General features: G+C 37.9%; 1 protein-coding gene across 2 annotated transcripts in view; it reads left to right on the plus strand.

Annotated features, from left to right (window-relative positions):
- RALBP1 (ralA binding protein 1) overlaps positions 1-24,003 on the plus strand; it is a 67,856-nt gene that overhangs the window by 38,130 nt on the left and 5,723 nt on the right. For both annotated transcript variants that reach the window (XM_090285809.1, XM_090285808.1), the window contains exons 3-7: positions 675-1,133; positions 4,172-4,521; positions 5,803-5,964; positions 6,930-7,061; positions 16,070-16,177. In XM_090285809.1, coding sequence (XP_090141935.1) covers positions 675-1,133; positions 4,172-4,521; positions 5,803-5,964; positions 6,930-7,061; positions 16,070-16,177 — 1,211 coding nt within the window. The remainder of the gene's footprint in view (positions 1-674; positions 1,134-4,171; positions 4,522-5,802; positions 5,965-6,929; positions 7,062-16,069; positions 16,178-24,003) is intronic.

Below are 24,003 nucleotides of genomic sequence, written 5' to 3' on the forward strand. Positions count from 1 at the left end.
CTCAGTGGCATAAGCATTGGCTTGTGAACTGAAAGGTTGCTGGTTTGATTCCCAGTCAGGGCACATACCTGGGTTGCAGACCCACGTCCCAGCTTGGGGGAGTGTGAGAGACAACTTACCAATGTTTCTCTCTTTTCCTTCCTCTCTCTGAAAGCAGTGAGAAAGTGTCCTCGGGTAAGGATTAGAAAAATAAAAATAAAAGACAACAGTACAGTTGCAGTCATGGTTTGAAATTGACTCAAATTACAGGGACGAAATATGAAAGAAAATCTAGGCTAAATAAGTTCAGATGATGAAAGGATGCTCTATTTTATAGAATGATTCTTTCCACTAGCCCTCTGTATAGAACGTGTCTTGTGTATTTGTAATACTTGGTTTGCCAAAATTCCACTTAAACATACATAAAGTAAAACCAGTTTTCATCGCCTACTTTTATTGCAAGAATACATAACTAGCTCTCTCCGTGTTGCCCTCTTGCGGTCACAAGAAGTCACTACAATATCTTTTAGCAGAGAGGAAACCCATTTTTTGTTGGGAGTGAGTACCAAAGATAGGTTGTTCATGATGTGAAAAGCCAGGTACGTGGGCACTGTTTAGTTCTGTATTTTAAGAGCATATGAACAGTTTGACATTGAACTAACACATAACTTACACTCCCCACATTTCTTTCACAGCTGAAGGCTATGCTGCCTTTCAGGAGGATAGCTCTGGAGATGAAGCTGAAAGTCCTTCCAAAATGAAAAGGTCCAAGGGAATCCATGTTTTCAAGAAGCCCAGCTTTTCTAAAAAGAAAGAGAAGGATTTTAAAATAAAAGAGAAACCCAAAGAAGAAAAACATAAAGAAGAAAAGCACAAAGAAGAAAAACATAAAGAAAAGAAGTCAAAAGACTTGACAGCAGCTGATGTTGTTAAACAGTGGAAGGAAAAGAAGAAGAAGAAGAAGCCAATTCAGGAGCCAGAGGTGCCTCAGATTGATGTTCCGAATCTCAAACCCATTTTCGGAATTCCTTTGGCTGATGCTGCAGAGAGGACCATGATGTATGATGGTATTCGACTGCCGGCTGTTTTCCGTGAATGTGTAGATTTTGTAGAGAAGTATGGCATGAAGTGTGAAGGCATCTACAGAGTTTCAGGTACTGGGGACATGGACTTGATGGTTTTTAAAAATTAACCTCACTTCTAATTTTTTGTTTGTATCTTTTTTTTAAATTAAATTTATTGCTTAATTATAGGTTTCAAGTGTACCATTCTATAATATATAATCTGTATATTGCATCCATTTTTCAAAGGAAGGACAAATATTAACTTGAGAAAAATTGTGACATGAGTCCTAAGGCTTATTCATCTCCTTGATTCTTACATTTGAGCAAAATCCCCCACTGTGTGTGTGTGTGTGTGTGTTGACAGGTTTTTTTTTATTTTTTTTATGCCACTCCTTTTCATTAGGAGGATTTACTTAAGAGCTGATCACAGCTTGCAGCAGCCTGGACTGGAAAGAAGCTTGGGTGCACTCAGGCCCTGATTTATTTTTCTCACCTTCCCTCTCTGAGCAAGGGCTTAGTGTTGTGAAGGAGTTTAGTGGGAGAAAGCAGGAAATCTGAGCTAAGGATGCTTCTGGGCCAAGCGACACATTTATTGGCACAATGATTTAATATATTTCCTGAGTTAGTTAAGGGACGTGAAATGTTATTTGCTAAATAGGTAGGCCCCAAATGTGAATGCGTCTATCAGCATGTGCAGCTCTTAGTGAAAATGATTTTCTATTACTCTCTGTTGTATATATATATATATATATATATGAAATTTAAAATTTCATACTTGGCACAAATGTAATTCATATTGGGTGTCTGAAACCAAACAAAATGAATATTATTTCATACAAAGCAATATGACTTGTGTTGGTGTAGTATGAAAATTCTGACCTGTAGCAACATGCGTTCCAAGTCATTACATTCCCATAATTAAATTTCATGGTACTAGAGATTTGTTTTATAAAAGTTAGTGTTAGTCACACATATTTTTATGAATTAGTAATATACATTTGGAATATATAAAGAAATTAGACTTAGTTTTTCCATTTAATTGGCTCATACACATTTCTAGAAGATATATTTGTTATTTAAGTTTTGTTGAGAAAGGGCAGACGTTTTGATAATTAAGGAAACCCTGCAGATAACATATTATTACTTAAAAGTATTTTGGCTCAAATGGTACTATTTTATACTAAATAAGTTAGAAACTGAATTTGATTTATTTATAACTCCTTAGTAACGTAAAAATAAACATTTAAATGAATTTGAAATTTTGACTTTTAAGAATATTTTATGATGAATTGATTTTTAAAGGATTAACCAGTACTAACATAAGCTGCTTTTCTCACATGTTTTTTTTGGTAGGCATGATGAAAATTTGGTTTAAGTGAAAGTGTCTCTGAAGCGTTTCTACAGCTTTGTTCAAAAAATTCTTTTTTCTTTGAGCTATTTTTGATGTTTGTGTCTTTCAGAGAGTCAGAGCTGCAGAACTCCTTTATTTGTGGGTCAGAGCATTCAAACTGAGCTGTTCCTATCTACTCTTGGAGGTTGAGCTGCTTTGATCAATTTGTTATTTATCTTTTTAGCTATGGCAGTAGGCTACATTCAAGCATACTGTGGACTACAGGGTTGACAGCTGTGACTTTTTTTTGAATGCTACTAATAATATTGTTTTCTGCTGGAGATTTTTGGTTCTCATATATAAGTTCTAGTTTTAAAATTTAAAATATATGACTATCATTTTGCATATGCTCTTTTTCTACCTGGGAGGCTTTATTCGAAGTGTCCAACTTTTAAAAGGAAAATATTTGATAACAATTTCAGGGTAACAGCAAACCAAACGTATTCTAATTGTTTACTTGTGCAATTTTCTGGGTAGGCACTGTTGGGAAAAAATTAAATATGTGAAATATATGTGAGAGAGAGAGAGGAGGTCTTTGGCAAGAATTTCACTTAAAGTTTATCACTCACTGTGTTTCATTCATATTATCATAATAAGAAAATGGGAGTAATTTTCTAACTTTTGTGCCTCAAAAGAAAGATACAAAAATGAGATTCATATTATTATTTTCATCTTTGGAGTACTGATTTTGTCACTGCTAGATAAGTTACACATTTATTGTAATGTCATTAAAAGCTTTTCACATAAAGTAAGGAATGCCAAAGCTCAGATATAAGTGTAAGATGCTGTTCCTATTAGATGACGCTTTAGTATACTCATTTGCCATTATAATCTTTCAGCCTTAAGTTGTTGCTTATTTCTAATAACTAGCCTCAAGTTTTCAATATTAAAAACAACAGAAAGCTACTTGGTACTCTTATAAGAAGTCACTGTCACTAAGTTATGTTACTTAAGTGCAGATTGGACTAAAGACTTAAAAATTTATATAATGTTTGGAAAACATTTATTTTGTGTGTCAGTGTTTCTTTCTGTCCAGTAAGAAAAGCAAAACAATATGATTTTAGAAACCCAAATTTTACTTCTTTTTGTTTTAGCTGTATTCTAGTTTAAGAAAAAATATGTAAAGAATTCAAACTTGAAAATAGAAATTAGATGGGGATCGCTTAATGGAGAATAATTTTCAAAGAGTTTGTTTAGATAGCAAACTCACTGTTTGCACTTGTGATACAATATTTTCTTATAAAAAGTAATTACCCACAGCTTTTTGAAGCAAGCTTATATATACCGAGTTGTGTTTTATGTTTTCCGTCTTGTGACTAGTTATAAAAAGCAGTTGGTAGCCCATGTAGAGCAAGACTTTATGCTTAGATTGTACTTTAGTTTTTGCCTGAAATTTTACCTACTTATCTTTAAATTTGAAAAATATTTTTTTCCTTAATGATTGGCATATTTACTTAATGTGTTAGTGATTGCTATGACTTTTGTTTTGAATATTGGGTTTTGCGTTATCAATTTAGCTTTTGCTTAAATTCAACCTCGAATTGCAGTCTTTCATATTATCTTGTTTACAGAGGAATTGTGTGAACTTTGTACAGATAAATACTTCATAACTAGAGGTTTGTTGTTGTCAGATAACCTTTTCTCAGATCTCTCCCCAGGGGTGGGTGCAAGGGTGAAGAAAATTGTTTTGATTTTTTCTTCTTGATATCTCTTTCTCTCTGAATTTGAACATTTTAAGGAATTAAATCCAAGGTGGATGAGCTGAAGGCAGCCTATGACAGAGAGGAATCTCCAAATTTGGAAGAATATGAGCCTAACACTGTAGCCAGTTTGCTGAAGCAGTATTTGCGAGACCTTCCGGAAAATCTGCTTACCAAAGAGCTTATGCCTCGCTTTGAAGAGGCTTGTGGGAGGAGCACAGAGAGTGAGAAAGTGCAGGAATTCCAACGCTTACTGAAAGAACTGCCAGAATGTAACTATCTTCTCATTTCCTGGCTGATTGTGCACATGGACCATGTTATCTCGAAGGAACTGGAAACAAAAATGAATATACAGAACATTTCTATAGTGCTCAGCCCAACCGTTCAGGTACATGTGCCCTCTGATGCTGGCCCTGGGGAGTGGGGAGGGGAATGTTTTTTGTTGCTTAGTTGCATACAGAGCAATTAATCAGCGAAAGTATATAACGGTTTAGCCTGAATAGTGGTTTTTTCTTTCACAGAATGGACAGTGTCAACATAGAGGATGATGAACATATTTGCCCATTGGCTTGTAACTATATAATATGAATATTATTTAGTCTTTGCTATGGTTTATACACCAGTTCCTGATAATAGTTGTCTGTTGTCAGTAGACGAGGAGCTCATGGTTCCTGCCATTACAGAGTTCATCTAGAATTTTAAAGATTTCAACTATTTCTTCAAATAGTATTATTGCTTAGTTATATCACACATACCTCAGACTCAGGCAGAAAGAGACCTAACATTTGTTTGGTTAGGGATTTAATCTGAGGATTCCATTCATAAAGATAGATCCTAGAGAAGCATATTGTAGAATCTTAATCTGAGAAGACATTTAAGGGAATTGTGTAGTGTGTTAATTGGTATCTCTTTATAACAAAAATACTTGGCCTTCATTTATTGCTGCTCACTTGGTCCTTGCATAGAGCATGTGTTTTTCTTTTAATTAGAGCTATTGATATTTTACTCAGGCCAAACACAAATGACAAAAAAAAAAGAAAGATGATGTCTATAGTCATGATTTCAGAATTTGGTAAATAATATAACTCTAATAGGGATGATAATATCATAGAAGATTCAAGTTGTGTTGTAAGAGTAAGTTTTAGGTAGAAAGTAATTTTTTTATTAGCTTTTCAGCCAACCTATTGTCCTGATCTGGCATAGGAACTTCATATTTAAACACTGGCTATTCAAATGTGTCCAGAAGGCATTATTTCTAGAGTGAGGTCTCAAATTAGCCCAGCTTTACAACTAATTGCAAGTGCTCTTGCTTCCTTTATATTCTTTAATAGACCATTGTGTGTGGTAAAAGGTCTCAAAATAACTTGTAAGAAAGAACATGAAATTTTTTAAAAATTGGTTAATGTTATAGTGTTAAGAAGGAAAAAGTGCATAGTCATCAGCATCCTTTTCTTTCCTGTTCCTTACGGTGCTTAAGCACATGACTTAACTCAAATTTTTCCATTCCCTTCTTTATATTGTCTGCTAATCAGTGAAGTGTGTCTAGTTACTACTGAGGAAAACGTTCATTCATGTGTCTAGAATTAAAGGATGTACTATACAATAGACACAAATTAAACGAAATAAAGTAATGTTAATAGTTTTCTTGCAAATCTTTTTTTTCCCTTAGATTAGCAATCGTGTCCTGTATGTGTTTTTCACACATGTGCAAGAGCTCTTTGGAAATGTGATACTAAAGCAAGTGACAAAACCTCTTCGCTGGTCTAACATGGCCACTATGCCCACACTGCCAGAGACCCAGGAGAGCATCAAGGAGGAGATCAGAAGACAGGTGTGTGAGCTCAGCCTGTGCTTTAGCCCTAAAGAGCCTACTTTTGCTCTGACCCATTTGGAGACTGATGATGGTGATGATGAAGATGAACTCTTGTTCATTGAGTACTTTCTAAAGTATGTCTGGAGCTATGTTAAGCACATGTTACATGTCAGTTAAGTCAGAATATCATGGAGAGAGCATAGGTTTTGAAATTAAAAACGTGGCTTTAAATTCTTGGTCTGCTTCTAATTGATTTTAGGCAAATCACTTAACCTCCTTAAGCCTTAGTGATCCCATTTTAAATTGGGCCCTCTCATAGTTTTGATATGAAGATTACGATAAATGAGATAATTTGTTAAAGATGTTCAGCATGGTGCCAGGATGGTTGTAAGCAATCCAAAAATGTTAGCTTATCCAGATAAGGTTGTTATTGACCATATTTTACAGATAAGAATACTGATATTTTAAATAACTTAACTCTGTGGCACATGGTTACTAAGCTATGTAACCAGGAATTTGACCCCAAATCCCATGCTTTTCCACTAGCTACTTAAATAGAAGGAAAAAAAAGTGCCATTTGGTTATATGTGTGTATTTGGCAAGCTGAGTAAAAAATTCAGGACTAAATAAGAAATTTATTTACATTTGATATTACACCTTTTATTTGTGTATATGTTATCAAGTCCCTGTTTGCTTTTTTTTTTTTTTTTTTCATTTGCTCTGAGCTCCCATTTCTTAGTTGATAATGTATTGGGAGAAGGGATGTAAGTGAACTACTGTTGTACTAATGTAAATTAATGAGAACCCAATGCTTAGGCAAAACAAACAAGAATGATTTTTCAGTTATATCCTTAAAAAATAACTTATGCTATTATTTCATTCCTTTAATGATAATTGAAAAACAGTTGATTCTACATCTTTATAAATTGTATGGTTTTATTTTAAGATGATAGGCTAGAAGTGTATGGTTTATTGTTTTCTAGGAGTTTCTTTTGAATTGTTTACATCGAGATCTGCAGGGTGGGATAAAGGATTTATCTAAAGAAGAAAGATTATGGGAAGTACAAAGAATTTTGACAGCTCTCAAAAGAAAACTGAGAGAAGCTAAAAGACAAGTGAGTAAATTTATTATTTTGAAATATAGAAAGAATATGCTGGAGTCTTATATATATATTCTTATGTTATTTCTTTTAAAAATACAGTGTATACATGTCTCTTGAAGTATATATACTGAAATTTGTTTGTTCAGATGTTCTTAGTTCTGGATTATTGGTTCTTTAGCTTGGTATCAGAGAAATGTTTCATTTAAATAAATTATATTCCTAAAAGATGTTTTGTCATTTCCTGGTTGGTTGTACCTATAAACAGCTTTCTAAGCATGAGAAGCAATTGGAGAATGATACATTTCAGAGACTGCTGGGAAATTTGAGTCAGCTCTTTGGAAATACATGGAGGTACTAAAGGCCAGGTAGGATTTTCTTCACCTAGCAATAGGAAGAGTGGCATGTGACTCCTGATTTAAGTTTGGGGTACATAAGTCAGACTTTTGATCTCCCCTGTAATTCAGCATATGTTGCCCAGCTCTGGGTCTGAGATTCCCAGCCACACCAAGGCTAAGACTCCAAATCTCTGGACCCTTTTACAACCTGCATGCAGATTCAATGGCAGTATCCAAATAGCACTTCTAAGGAACATTAGTTAGCTTTTATCAAACTGGGAGAGCGTGATTGGTGGTGGTTGCTGTTGTGGTTATGCTAAAAGACAAAGGCTACCCGAGTACTTTTGTTGCTTTGAGGTTAGAGGTTTACATTTATGTGGAGAATAGCTTTGTCAGAAAAGATACATTCAATGATTTCACTTATATGTGGAATCTAAAGAACAAAATAAATGAACAAACAAAACAGAAACTGACTCATAGATGGAGACAACAAACTGGAGGTTTCCAGAGAGAAGGGAGTATTGGGGGTTTGGGTGAAAAGTAAAAGGATTAAGAAGTACAAATTGGTAGTTACAGAATAGTCATGGGGCTGTAAAGTACAGCATAGGGAATATAGTCAATAATAATGTAATAGCTATGTATGGTGTCAGATGGGTGCTTGAATTATCAGGGGGAACACTTTGTAAATTACATAACCATCTAACCGTGCTATGCTGTACACCTGAAACTAATATGAAATAATAATGAATATCAACTGTAATTTTAAAGAAGGAAACATTGATGAGATTTTTACACATGCACTCCAGGACTAGCAGACTAGCAGAAGCCCTTTGTGTATTTTTCTTCCTTTTCTTCTCTTGTTTACCAGATTATTTTCTTTTTATTTTGGGTCCTTTGTCTGTCTTCTTATTATTATTATTTTATTACTGTTATTCCCCTCATGATTCAACCTGGAATCAGGTTTTAGCCTGATCATCCAGGCCTCATGGTTGTAAGTGTTAACCCTGTGGCATTGCCCATGTCTTTACATGAAGGGTATCTGACCTAGGACAGGACTAATATAGCTTTGGCTTTCATTTATCTTGCTTCTGGACCTTTCTTGGATAAAGGAATCATGACATAACAAACAAGAGCCAGTAACAGAAAGAGATGGATTACTTACCAGTTTTCTTGATATTATCTTTCCATGCCTGCTCTTTAATTCACAAAATACTCAGAGGTTCTATCAAGTGGTTTTCAACTTTGAGGAATAAATGACTTTTAAACATAGAAGTAAATAATTCATTATATTAACAGATTAAAAATAAGGAAACCCACAAGATCACATCAACAGATACAGAAAAACATTTGGCAAATTCAACACTTATTCATGATCAAAATTCTCAGCAAACAACTTTTTCAGCCTGATCAAGGATGCATCTGTGAGAAATTCTGTGACTAACATACTTAATGGCAAAAGTCTAAATGCTTTCCCTTAAGATTGGGTGTACAAGGCAAAGATTTCTGCTTTTACCACTTGTACTCATGTTGTACTGGAGGTTTGTTCATGCCAGTGCAAGCAAGAAAAAAAAGGCATACAGATTAAAGAGAAATAAGTCCATGTATATGATATAATCACCTATATAACTAGGGGAACCCCCCAAACCCCCAAATTATCTTCTGGAGGGTGGGCCCCTTGTAGTACAGGCTTCCCCTTCTAGGAGAGTGTTCTAGGAACCCATCTCTATCAGTGTACCAGTTTGTGTTGTTGTGAAAGACTGCATTCAGCTTCGGTGAAATATTTTTGAAGACTTTCAGTACGTTTGCCTATTTCATGATGGGTGATTTATAAGCCCAACTGTCCACACTGTGGTGAGTGTTGAACAGTTTTTGAGGCATGACCCTCTCTCCCAACCCTCCCTTGTTCACCTGATCTCTCCCTACCCAGTGTCAAATGCAATTGGAAATTTGCACTCTGCCTCCTACCTGTTATTAGCCCCAGTTGATTCCACAGGTCAGCGGTTGTAGCTGGGAGTGTCAGGCGGCTCTCTGCACCCTCCCAGGTCCCAGGTGATGGGCAGAGGCATATGGCAACTGGTCAGACGCCCTGAGAGTCATCAGTAAAGTGGGACATTTAAGTGTCTCCAGGGGTTTCACATGGGCCCACTGCTTCCTCTTCTAACAGCTGTCGCCACCACTGACAGGTCAGGTAATAGACATCATGGTCTGTGACACAGTATTTGCTCCATAAGACACACAGACATTCCATCCCACTTTTGGGGGAAAAAAAGTGCGTGTTATGGAGCGAAAAATACGATAATTATTGAACCTAAAAAGAAAAAACAAGATCTAATTAACATGGAGCAATATATTGCAATATTATTAAGATGTCAACTTTTCCTAAATTGATATGTAAATTCAGTCTCAATTAAAATCTAAACAGGTGGGTTTGTAGAAATTAACACGTTCTTCTAAAATTTTTGTTGAAATACAAGTGATCTAGAGTAGTCTGAACAATTTTGAAAAAGAAGAGCATTGGAGGACTTACATTACCTGATTTTAATATGTCCTGTGAAGCTATAGTAATCAAATATAGACATATAGAATAGAATGTCATAAATAGACCCACACATATAAGGGCAATTAATTTTTTTAAAGTATATTATGTTGTTACAGTTGTCCCAATTTCTTTTCCCTTAACTCCCCTCTTCCTAGTACCCCACTTCCCTCCAGCAATCCCACTCCCCCTTAGTTCATGTCCATGGGTTGTGCATATAAGTTCTTTGACTTCACCCTTTCCTATATTATTCTTAACTTCCCCCTGTCTATTTTGTACCAACCCATTATGCTTCTTAGTCCCTGGACCATTTCCCCAATTCTCCCCATTCCCTCTTCCAGCTGATAACCCTGCAAATGATCCCCATACATATGATTCCGTTCCTGTTCTGGTTGTTTGCTTGGTTTGTTTTTATTTTTTAGATTCAGTTGTTGATAGTTGTAAGTTTGTTGTCATTTTAATGTACACTGTTGATCTTTTTCTTAAATAAGTCCCTTTAACATTTCATATAATAATGGCTTGGTGATGATAAACTCCTTTAGCTTTACCTTGTCTGGGAAGCACTTTATCTGCCCTTCCATTCTAAATGATAGCTTTGCTGGATAGAGTAGTCTTGATTGTAGGTCCTTGCTTTTCATCACTTTGAATACCTCTTGCCAGTCTCTTCTTGCCTGCAAAGTTTCTTTTGGGAAATCAACCGATAGTCTTGTAGGCACCCCTTTGTAGGTAACTCTCTGCCATTCTTTTGCTGCTTTTAAGATTCTTTATCTTTCACTTTTGGAATTTTAATTGTGATGTGTCTTGGTGTGGTCCTCTTTGGGTCTAGCTTCTTTGGGACTCCCTGTGCTTCCTGGACTTGTATTTCTATTTCCTTCACAAATCAGGGTAGTTTTCCTTCATTATTTTTTCACATAAGCTTTTTTTTTTTTAAATATGCTTTATTGATTATGCTGTTACAGTTGTCCCAATTTCTTTTCCCTTTGTTCCCCTCCACCCAGTGACATCCCTCCCTCCAGTGGTCCCCCCCATTTAGTCCATGCCCATTGGTTGTGCATATAGTTCCTCTCAACATCTTCCTATCTACTCCATTTCCTCCTACTATGCTTCTTAATTCCTGTACCATCTCCCTCCCATTACCCCCTTCCCCCTCCCTGCTGACCTCCTCCCATAATGTTCCCCATACCTATAATTCTTTTCACACTCTTATTGCCTACTTAGTTTGCCTTTGTTTTGGTTCCCTAGCTTCTTTTGGTTGTTGTGATACAGTTTTCATTTTAATGTTCATAGTTTTGATCCTCTTTCTCCTAAACAAGTCCCTTTAACATTTCATATAACAGTGGTTTGGATCTGATGAACTCCTTCAGTTATACTTTGTCCTGGAAACACTTCCTCTGCCCTTCTATTCTGAATGACAGCTTCGCTGGATAGAGTGATCATGGTTGAAGGTTTTTGCTTCTAATTACTTTGAATATTTCTTGCCAGTTCCTTCTTGCCTGCAGAGTTTCTTTTGAGAAATCAGCTTATTGGGACCCCTTTGTACATAATTCTCTTCTTCTCTCTTGCTGCTTTTAAGATTCTCCCTTTATCCTTAATTTTTGACATTTTGATTATAATGTGTCTTGGTGTTGTTTTCCCTGGGTCCAGTTTATTTGGAACTCTCTGTGCTTCCTGGACCTGTAAGTCTATTTCCTTCCCCAAGTTAGGGAAGTTCTGCTTCATTATTTTTTCACATAATTTTTCTATATCTAGTTCTTCTTCACCTTCTGGCAACTCTATGATTTGGATGTTGTCCTGCTTATAGCTGTCCCAGAGATTTCTGTGCCTCTCCTCATATTCCTCACTTTTTGTTTCCTCCTTCTGCACTGGTTGACTGTTTGTTCCTTCCCTATGTTCTGATTTGTTGATTTGATCCCTGGTTTTCTTTCCCTCACCACTAGTTTTGTATGTATTTTCATTCATTTCAGCAGGACTAGCCTTCATTCCTTTCCTGTCTTGTTTAAGGTCTGCTGTTAGGTCTGTAAGGACTTTTATAAGCAAAGCTCTGAATTGTGCCTCAGAAAGATTTCCTATCTTCAGCTTCCTTAGATTAGAAATTTGCTGTCTGGTCAGCTGTGTCACTGGGATGTCTATCATGATCTGCGCCATCCTGAACTGTTTTGTGTTTACCTTTGCTTCCTGAGCAGGGCTGTCGCACCTCCTATGCTATAGGGGGCAGAGCCCTGTGCACTCGTCACAACGGGGCATTTTCTGCAGGGGTGGGGGTCCAAGATGATTCCTGCCGTTCACTCTCCGCTGAGAGACTAGGAGCCTCCTCCTCCGTCCCCACCCCTACCGGGCCTCACAGTCCAAGGCAATGGGTGTCTGCCTTCCCTGGCTTTGGAATCGCAAGCTGATGAGTCTGGTCTGCAGCCGGGGGTGCTCTCCAGGCATTTCTCGCCTTCCTTTAAATACGGGTGTCCTAGTTTACCGCTGTCCTGCCACTGTCACTGCTGCTGCCGTGGACAGCACAGCTTGATCTCTTCTCCCTGGCTTCGCCCCTCCTACCTGTCCAGACAAGCACCACTTCTTTATAACTTCATATGTTGGACTTCCATTTATTTTCTGGAACTTCTGGTCATTGCTGGTTTTGTGGTAGTTTTATTCCCTCTTAGTTGTGGAGGAAGATGGGGCGTGTCAGTCTAGGCCTTCATCTTGGCCAGAAGTCTCCTTTATTTGCTTCTGTGACCCAGGCAGAGCTGTCGCTCCTACTACATTATAAGGGTCGGAGCCTTAGGTATTTGTCAGTAACAGGCAACCTGTTTCACCATGTTGTGGTGCTGTATGCGGAGGAGGGGTCTGAGAAGGAACAATGCTGCTTGCCCAGCACTCGCCCCTTTTCCAGGCACTTCTCCCATTTCCGCACCGGACTGACGCTCCTCTAGCTACTACCCTGGCCGTCGTTCCTAGAGTGGGTGGGTCTGCGGATGTTATAGGACCATGAGGATCCTTTAAACAAGCAGACTCTGCTGAGACCGGCAGTTTCTGCCTCCATCCCAACCCCTAATGGTTTGCACAGTCAGAAGCAGTGAGGCTTGATTTTCCCCAGAGCTGGGACAGTGAGCTGCTCTGGTGAGGAGCTGGGAACACTCCCCAGGTGTCCCTCCTGACCTTTCAAAATGGGTAACTGCACTCTCCGCTGGCCCGCTGCTGTTGCCACTGCTGCCACCACCACACCCGGGCTCCACCCCTCCTACCTGTCTGGATGAGTATTTCTTCTTTATATCCTTGTTTGCTGGACTTCCATGCACTTTGATTTTCTGGAACTTCTGGTTGTTTCTAGTTTTGAGGTAGTTGTATTCTTTCTTAGTTGTGGAGAGAGACGCAGCATGTCTGTCTATGCTTCCATCTTGGCTGGAAGTTCACATAAGCTTTTAATTTCTTGCACTTCCTCTTCTTCTGGCACCCCTATGATTTGGATTTTGGCATGTTTAAAGTTGTCCCAGAGGTTCCTAAGCCTCTGCTCATTTTTTTCAATTCTTGTTTCCTCCTCCTGTATTGGTTGACTGTTTGTTTCTTCTTTATATTCCATATCATTGATTTGAACCCCAGTTTCTTTCTCTTCACCATTGGTTTTGTGTGGATTTTCCTTCGTTTCATTTAGCATAGCCTTCACTTCTTCTCTTATGCCTCTGCCATACTCAAGCATATCTGTCAAGCCTGTGAGCATCTTTATCATCAGTGTTTTAAACTCTACATCTGTTAGGTTGGCTATCTCCTTGTCTGTGAGGTTGGCTATCTCCTTGTTGCTTAGTTCTCCCATTGGTACCTTGATCCTTTCCCTCCTTTGGGTCATACTTCTCTGTCTCCTCATCTTGACAGGCTCTTGTGTTTGTTTTCCCCTGTGCCTTAGGTAGAGCTGTTGCACCTGTTACATTTAAGGGGCTGGGCCTTAGGTATTGGTCAGTATAGGGCGACCTGTTTCACCAGGTTGTGGTGCTGCATGTGGGGGACGGGTCAGAGAGGGAACAATGCCACTTGCTCAGTACTCACCCCTTTTCCAGGCACTTCTCCCCTTTTGTATAGGACTGGTGCCTCTCTAGCTGTTGCGGTGGCTGTTGTTCCCAGAGTGGGTGGGTCTGCGGACTTTCTAGGAACATGAGGGCCCTTTAAACAAGCAGACTCTGCTGGGAGGCCGGCAGTTTCGGCCTTCGCCCCCAACCCCCACTGGTTTGCACAGTCAGAGGCAATGAGGCTTTATTGTCCCCAGCGCTGGAAACCCAGAAACGTGAGCTATGTAGTCTGGTCTGGTGCTGGGAGCACTCTCCAGGTGTCCCTCTCGACTTTTAAAAATGTTTGACTGCGTTTTCTGCCAGCCTGCCACTGCTGCCACCACCACCACCACACAAGATCCTTTCCGCCCCAGCTCCACCCCTCCTACCTGTCTGGATGAGTATTTCTTCTTTACACCTTTGTTTGTTGGACTTCCGTGCAGCTTGATTTTCTGGAACTTCTGGTTGTCTCTAGTTTTGAAGTAGTTGTATTCCTTCTTAGTTATGGAGGGAGATTCAGGGAGTCTACCTATTCCTCCATCTTGACCAGAAATCTCAAAGGCAATTAATTTTTAACAAACATGTTAATTACAGTCCAATGGGGGAAAGATTCTCTCTTCAACAAATGGTCCTGGAATAATTGAATATCTTTATGCAAAAGAAGAACCTTGACTCCATTACAACATATACTAAAAACCTCAAAATAAGTCATACACAAAGATCTAAAGAAAATTTCTAGGGGAAAACACAGAAGATCTTACTGACTTTTGCTTAGTCAATGATTTCTTAAATAGGAGTATAAAAAATATATTGACAAGTTATATTTCATCAAAATTTTAAAATATGCTCTTCAAAATACTATTAAGAAAATGAATATGCAAGCCAGAAGCTGTGGCAGAATATTTGCAAAAAACACATATCAGATAGAGGACTTGAACTAAAATATATTTTTTTAAAAAATTTACAACTTAGGAAGATAAAACAGTTCATTATTTTAGACCGTATTTTTCTAGAGCAATTTTATGTCCACATCAAAATTGAGAAGGTACAGAGAGTTTGCAAATAATACCCCCTCCCCAAAACACATGCATAGTGTCCCTCACCAAAGTGGTATATTTATTACAATAATAATTCCATTTTAAAGTGATAAAAATTTCAACAAGCAATTTGTCCCTTTGAACAAAGATGATATGCATATGAAAATAAGCATTTGTAATGATGCTCAACATCATTAATTATTAAGGAAATAGAAATTAAAATCACAATGAGGTACCACCTAGAATGGGCAAAATTAAAAATACCAAGTGTTGACAAGAGTGTGGAGCAGCTGACACTCATAGTGCTCTTGGTAATGTAAAGTAGTACAGTCATTTTAGAAAACAGTGTGGTGGTTTCTTATGGCTAAACATATTGTTGTCATGTAACCCAGAAAACCCATTCTTAGGTATTTAAGGAAGCATATATCCACACAGCATATACACAATGTTCATCAGCTGATGAATGGATAAACAAATTGTGGTACATTCACATCATGGCATATTACTCAGCAAACTACTGAGTAACAACAAAATAGATGAATGGTAAAAGCATTATGCCAAATGAAAGAAACCAGATAAAAAAGACTACTTACTGATTGATTCAATTATATGAAACTCAAGAAAAGGCAAAACTAGGGCAATACAGAACAAATCAGTGGTTGCCGGGGGCTAGCAGATAGTGGAAAAGCCCATTTTGTGTGGGGAAAGAAGTGTTCTATATATCATGATTATGGTGGTGGTTATTAGTATACATTTGTTAAGATTAATTGTATGCTTAAAAATCAACCGCCTCTTTCCCAACAAAAAAAAGAGTATCGCAGAAGGCAATTTGTGTGGAAGGGTTATGGAAATGATGAGCACATTAACCAGAATTGCACATTTTTTACACTATAGCCATAGGTTAAGATCTGCATGTTATTTTCTAAGCCCAGTTAACAAATGCCCATCTATCCAGATGGTTCCTCCAACTGTTAATGTTATTTTTTCAATTCTAGGAAAATTCTAAAATGGTGATGGTGTGAATTTGTTGAATGTGTGTTATATATCGGCTGACCATTTATTTTTCATTTGTCTTACTTAACAGGAGTGTGAAACCAAGATTGCACAAGAGATAGCCAGTCTGTCAAAAGAGGATGTTTCCAAAGAAGAAATGAATGAAAATGAAGAGGTTATAAATATTCTCCTTGCCCAGGTAAGTAAACTCTTTTTCTCTATTTTGCAAGCTTCTTTTAAAAATAAAAAATAAAAATTGTATATATTTAACGTGTACAACATGATGATTTAGTGTACATAGTGAGATGATTACTATAGTCAGGTTAATTTACATTATCTCCTCCATAGTTAACTTTTTCTTTTGTGATGAGAGCACCTGAAATCTACTCTTAATGTGTTTTCAATATTTACTACAGTACTATTAACTATAGTCATCATGCCTGTGCAATTATGTATCTAGACTTACTCATCCTGTATAACTGCAACTTTGTGTCTTTTGACCAATATCTCCCCAGTTCCTGCACCTCTCAGCCCCTAGTAACTACCTTTCTACTCTATATTTCTTTGAGTTTGACTTTTTTTTAGATTCCACATATAAGTGAGATCATACAATATTTGCCATTTTTCTCTCTGGCTTATTTTACTTAGCATGATGTCCTTCAGGTTCATCCACGTTGTTATAAATGACAGAATTTCCTTCTTTCATGGCTGAATAATATTCTTCTGTGTGTGTGTATGCGTGTACACAACACATCTTTATCCATTCATCTGTTGATGATTGGGTTTTTTCATATTTTTGACCCTTGTGAGTAATGCTACAGTGAACGTGGGAGTGCATATATCTTTTCAATATCCTGTCCATTTCCTTTGGATATATATTCAGAAATGGGATGACTAGATTGTGACTATTCTATTTTTATTTTTTGAGGAATCTACTGTTTTTCATAATGGCTAGACCAATTTATAATCCCACCAACAATGTTCAAGAGTTCCATTTTTCTGCATCCTTGTCAACACTTATTTTCTTTTTTTTTTAATAATACCATGCTAACAGGTGTGAGGTGATATTTCATTATGGTTTTGATTTGTATTTCCCTGATGAAGAGTAATATTGAACATCTTTTCACACATCTGTTGCCATTTCTATGTCTTTTAAGATATCCGTTAGCTCCTTTGCCCATTTTTTAATTGGATTATTTTCTTGCTCTTGAGTTCCTTATATATTTTGGATATTAATCCCTTATCACATGTATATTTATCAAATATATTCTATTCCATTGGTTGTCTCTTCACTCTGTTGATTGTTTCCTTTCCTGTGCTGAAGATTGTTTGATGCAATTCCATTTTTCTGTTCTTGCTTTTGTTGCCTGTGTTTTAGGGGTCATATCTAAAAAAAATATTTCCCAACACTAATGTCAAGGAACTTTTTCCTATGTTTTCATTTAATAGTTACATGGTTTCAGTTCTTATATTTAAAACTTTAATTCATTTTGGATTGATTTTTTTAAAAAAAATATGGAATGAGATAAAGGTCCAATTTTATTCTTTTGCATGTGGAAAACCAGTTTACCAACATCATATCTTTTTAATAATATTTTATTTATTATACTATTACGGTTGTCCCAATATTTACGTCTTTGCTCCCCTCCAACATTGCTCACGTCCACGGGTCATGCTTCACTTCCTATACTGTACTTTACATCCCCATGGCTATTCTGTAACCACCGATTTGTACTTCTTAATCCCCTCACCTCTTCACCCATTCCCCTACAACTCCCTCCCATCTGGCAACCATCAAAACGCTCTTCATATCCATGATTCTGTCTCTGTTCTTATTTTCTTAGTTTGTTTTTAATAGTCAATTGTTGATAGGTATGTATTTATTGCCATTTTATTGTTCATAGTTTTGGTCTTCTTCTTTTTCTTAAATAAGTCCCTTTAACATTTCATATAATTATGGTTTGGTGATGATGAATTGCTTTAGTTTTTCTTGTCTGTGAAGCTCTTTATCTGCCCTATTAATTCTAAATGATAGCTTTGCTGGATAGAGCAATTTTGGCAGTAGATACCTGCTTTTCATAACTTTGAATATTTCTTGCCAATACCCTCTAGCCTGCAAAGTTTCTTTTGAGAAATCAGCTGACAGTCTTATATAAGGGAACTCCTCTGTATGTAACTATCTGCTTTTCTCTTCCTACTTTTAAGATTCTCTCTTTTATCTTTAACCTTTGGCATTTTAACTATGATATGTCTTGGAGTGGGCCTCTTTGCATCCATCTTGTTTGGGACTCTCTGTGCTCCATGGACTTGCGTGTCAATTTCCTTCACAAAATAGGTAAGTTTTCTTTCATTATTTTTTCAAATAGATTTCCAATTTCTTGCTCTTTCTCTTCTCCTTCTGGCACCCCTATGATGTGAATATTGGCATGCTTGAAGTTGTCCCAGAGGCTGCTTACACTATCCTCATTTTTTGGGGATTTTTCCCCCTTTTGTTGTTCTGATTGGTTGTTTTTTGCTTCTTTATGTTCCAAATCATTGATTTGTTTCTCAGCTTTATTCACTCTACTGTTGTTTCCCTGTAAATTGTTCTTTATTTCAATTAGTGTATCCTTCATTTTTGACTGGATCTTTTTTCTGCTGTTGAGGTCCTAAGTTCCTTGAGCATCCTTATAACCAGTCTTTTGAACTCTGCATCTGATAGATTGCCTATCTCCATTTTGCTTAGTTCTTTTTCTGGAACTTTGATCTGTTCTTTCATTTGGGACATGTTTCTTTATCTTCTCATTTTGGTAGCCTCCCTGTGTGTGTTTCTATGTATTAGGTAGAGCTATTATGACTCCCTGTCTTGGTAGTGTGGCCTAATGTAGTAAGTGTCCTGTAGGGTCCAGTGACATAGCCTCCCCTATCACCCATGCTGGCTACTCGAGGTGCACTCTTTATGTGGGCTGAGTACACCCTCCTTTTGTAGTTGAGCCTTGATTGCTGTTGAAAGGTCAATAGGAAGGATTTACCCAGTCCAGTCAGCTGCAAGGACTGGCGGTTACCATTGATCACCAACATCTGCCCTTTGTGAAGGACCGGCTGTGCAGGGGCTGGATGGTGGTAGTTTGATGTGGTCTGTAGCTGTGCACTGGATATATGGGCTCTGGGGTTTCCTGGGTTCAGGCCAAAGTCAGCCCCTACCTGTGTTCTGCTCAGGGCCATCCTGCCTGAGCTATAAAGCAATCTGAGATGGCTGCTACTTGTGCTGGGCTTGGAGATTCCCAAGTGAAGCCAAGCTGTGAATCTAGGCTGCCTACTGCTAGTGCCAGGCCTAGGCCACTTAGCAAGAGGTACCAGGTCTGAGGGCACCTAAGGCCAGCTGTTGCTTGTTTGATAGGATTTAGGAAGTTGCGAAGCAGGAGGCAAGACTAGTCATTTATATGGAAAAGTCCTGGTTAACAGTTTGGGTGGGCCAGTAAGTTGAGTGGGACAGAGTCTCAAGGGATCTCCAGGTTGGCGCAAACATTTTAGCCAAGTGATGTAATCTCAGGTATGGCACTCTCTTGCAGGCCAAGTGGCTCTGTCAGGGGAGAGCTCAGAAAAGGAACAATGACCTCTGCCCATCTTTCTGTTTGGGAGAAATGTTCTCCAGGACTTTCCTTGATGCTAGACACACCAGTTTCTCTATCTAATGCACTGGTGTCTTTTAAGCCGCACGCCAGTGCTGGAACTCTGAGGGAGTGAGTCTAAGTCCCTGTGTGGGTTCTTTAAGGAGAACAGTTTGGTACTCCGGCAGTTCCTTCCACCGACTCAATCCCACCTATGTTTTTTGCAGCCAGAAGTTATGGTGACTTATCCTTTTGGCACTGGTACTCTGGCTGGTGGCCCTGGTGTGGGGCTGGGAACCCTTGCTCCCGAGGTACCCTCCTGAATTTGTATCCACCACATGTGGATGTGCGATCATACCATTCTGTGTCTCCACCCCTCCAGCCAGTCTGGATGGATGTGGTTTCTTTAATTCCATAGATATCAGACTTCTGTTCAATTTTATTTCTGGTAGTTTTGGGTGATGGTTGTTCTGTTTTAGTTGTAATCTTGATGTGGTTGTGCAAGGAGATGACCTTTGTCTACCTATGCTGCCATCTTGACCATAAGTCCCAACATAATTTCTTTCTTTTTATTTTTTAAATGATTTTTTGAAGTATATTTTATTGATTATGCTGTTACATTAGTCCCAGTTTTTTGCCCCTTTGCCCCTTCTGCCTGGTACCTCCCTTCCTTCCAGCAATCCCCAACTGCCTTGGTACATGTCCATGGGTTATGTATATAAGTTCTTTGGTTTCTCCATTTACTTAACTATTCTTAACATCCCCCTGTCTATTTTGTAGCTTTGCTGGATAGAGTAATCTTGGTTGTAGGTCCTTGCTTTTCATTGTTTTCAATACTTCTTGCCAGTCTCTTCTTGCCTGCAAAGTTTCTTTTGAGAAATCAGCTGACTGTCTTATGGGAACTCCTTTGTAGGTAACTCTTCTTTCTCTTGCTGCGTTTAAGATTCTCTCTATATACCTTTATACCTTTAGCATTTTAATTATGATGTGTCTTGGTGTGGTCCTCTTTGGGTCTAACTTCTTTGGGACTCTCTGTGCTTCCTATACTTGTATGTCTATTTCCTTCGCCAAATTCGGGAAGTTTTCCTTCATTATTTTTTCACATAAGTTTTCAATTTCGTGCTCTTCCTCTTCTCCTTCTGGCACTCCAATGACTCGGACATTGATATGTTTAAAGTTGTCCCAGAGGTTCCTAAGCTTCTAATTTTTTTCAATTCTTGTTTCTTCATTTTGTACTGGTTACAGTTCATTTCTTCCTTATGTTCTAAATTGTTGATTTGAACCCTGGCTTTCTTTTCTTCACCATTGGTTTCGTGTGGATTTTTCTTCATTTCACTTAATATAGCCTTCACTTCTTCCCTTATGCATTTGCTGTATTCAGTCATTTCTGTGAGCATTGTTATCACCGGTGTTTTAACTCTGTGCTATTAGGTTCGCTATCTCCTCGTCGGTTAGTTCTCCCTCTGGAGCCTTGATCTGTTCCCTCTTTTGGGCCATACTTCTCTGTCTCTCAACTTGACAGCTACCTGTGTTTGCCTCTGTGTATTAGGTAGAACTGCTGCACCTGTTACATTGTAAGGGGTGGAGCCTTAGGTATTCATCAGCGCTGGGCGACCCATTTCATCACCCTGTGGCGCTGTATGTTGGGGTGAGGTCAGAAAGGGAACAATGACTCTTACTTGGCACTCGCCCCCTTTCCAGTCACTTTACTTGCTTCCCATATGCTACTGGCACCCCTCTAGCTGTTGTCCTGGTAATGGTTCCCAGAGTGGGTGAGTTTGCATACGTCCTAGGACCATGGGGGCCCTCGAAATGGACTCTGCTGAGAGATCGGCAGTTTCTTTCGAAACCCCAACCCCACTGGTTTTCACAACTAGAAGCAATGAGGCTTTATTTTCCCTGGCACTGGAACTTTGAGCTGCGTGGTCTGGCCTGGCACTGGGACCACTCCTCAGGTGTCCATCCTGGCTTTTATATTGTGTGACTGATCGTTCTGCCAACTCGCCACAGCCACTGTCTTGTTGCTGCAGTCACCACACAACATTCTCTCTGCCCCTCCTTCCTGTCTGGATGAGTATTATTAGTTCTTTATATCTTTGTTTGTTGGACTTCCCTGCCGTTCGATTTTCTGGTAGTTCTGGTTGTTTTTTGTTTTGAGGTAGATGTCATCCTTATTATGGTTGTGGAAGGAGATGAAGCGTGTCTACCTATGCCTCCATCTTGGCTGAAAGTCCCAACGTCATTTCTTGAAGAGACTGTTCTTTTCCCATTTGGTGTTCCTGGAATCTTAGTCAAATATCAAACCATAAATGTATAGGTTTATTCCTGGGCTCTCTGTTCTGCTCCATTAGTTCTATATTCCTGGTTATATATCATTACCATGCTGTTTTGATTATTATAGCTATGTAGTATATTTTGAAATCAGGTAATGTGATGCCTACAACTTGGTTAATTTTTTAAAGATTGCTTTGGCTGCTTATCAGTCTTTTGTGATTCTGTATGAATTTTAGGATTGTTTTTCTATTTCTGTGAAAAACACCATTGGATCTTTGATAGAGATTCTATTGAATCTGTAGATTGCTTTGGGTAGTATTGACATTTCAGTAATATAATTTTTTGATCCATTAACTTGGGACATCTTTCCATTTATTTATACCTTCAATTTCCTTAATCAGTGTTTTATAGTTTTCAGTGTGTGGATCTTTCACCTTATTAAATTTATTACAAGTATTTTATTTGATGCTATTATAAGTTGTTTTCTTAATTTATTTTTCAGATAGTTTATTGTTAGTGTATAGAAATGCATCTGATTCTGAATGTTGATTCTGTACCCTCCAACTGTACTGAATTTGTTTATTAGTTCTAACAATTATTTGGTTGAGTCTTAATGGTTTTCTTTATGTCAGATCATGATCATCTGCAAACAGAGACAATTTTACTTTTTGCCAATTCTGTTATCTTTTATTTCTTTTTCTTGTCTAATCACTCTGGCTAGGATTTCCAGTTGAATGTTGTCAAATGTTTTTTGGCACCTGTTGGGATGATCATATAGTTTTTACCTTCATTCTGTAATGTGGAGTGTCACATTTATTGAGTATGTTGAACCATCCTTGTGTCCCAGAGATAAATTCCAGGTGATCATGGTATCTGATCTTTTTAATGTGCTGTTGAATTTGGATTGGTAGTATGTTGAGGATTTTTACATCTCTGTTCATCAGGGAGATTGGCCTGTATTTTTATTTTCTTGTAGTGTCCTCGTCTGGCTCTCGGTATGAGGGTAATAATGACCTTGTAAAATGACTTTGGGAATGTTGCCTCTTCAGTTTTCTGAAAGAGTTTGAGAAGGATTGGCATTACTTCTTTAAATGTTGGGTTGAATTCACCTGAGAAGCAATCTGGTCAGGGTTTTTTGTTGGCTGAGAGATTTGATTTTTGATTTAATCTCCTTACTCATTATTGGTCTGTTCAGATTTTCTGTTTCTTCATGACTGAGTCTTAGTAGGTTTTATGTTTCCAAGAATATATCTATTTTCTCTTAAATTATCCAATTTGTTGGGAGTATAAATATTCATTGTAGTCTTGTATAATCCTTTGGTATCAGTAGTAATGTTTCCTCCTTCATTTTTAATTTTATTCATCTGATAAGTGTGTGTTGTGTTTCCAGTTTAATTTTTGTCTCAAGATACTGTTTCGATTATTTCTTTGACCCATTGGTTATTCAGGATCCTTAATGGCCATCTTATAATGATAAGCTCAACTACAGAAGTGTGAGTCTTTTAACCAAACTTGTAAGATGATTTCGAGGTTTTAGAGAGACTCTGCCTGTTGTTTGCTCTATCTTTATACAGGGTGGGCAAAAGTAGGTTTATAGTTGTATGTGAAACACAGAATTTATTTTTCTATTATTATGTATTAATTACTGTGTTTTCCATATGAACAACAATAAACCTATTTTTGCTCCACCCCGTGTCTTGTTTAAATGTTCAGCTAGAGAAACTAGTTTTTTTTTTTATTTTCTTTTTTTAGTATGCTTTATTGATTATGCTGTTACAGTTGTCCCAATTTCTTTTCCCTTTGTTCCCCTCCACCCAGTGACCAGTTGTCCCACCTCACTTAGTCCATGCCCATTGGTTGGGCATATAGTTCTTCTCAACATCTTCCTGTCTACCCCACTCCTTCCTACTGTGCTTCTTAATTCCTGTACCATCTCCCTCTCTTTCCCCCTCCCTACTGACCTCCCCCCATAATGTTCCCCATACCTATAATTCTTTTCACACTCTTGTTGCCTACTTAGTTTGCCTTTGTTTCGGTTCCCTAGCTTCTGTTGTTAGTGGTTGTGATACAGTTTTCATTTTAATGTTCATAGTTTTGATTCTCTTTCTCCTGAACAAGTCCCTTTAACGTTTCATATAACAGTGGTTTGGATCCTTTAGTT

This window comes from Furipterus horrens, unplaced genomic scaffold (assembly GCF_987537825.1).
Source record: "Furipterus horrens unplaced genomic scaffold, mFurHor1.1.pri manual_scaffold_8, whole genome shotgun sequence".
NCBI lineage: Eukaryota > Metazoa > Chordata > Mammalia > Chiroptera > Furipteridae > Furipterus > Furipterus horrens.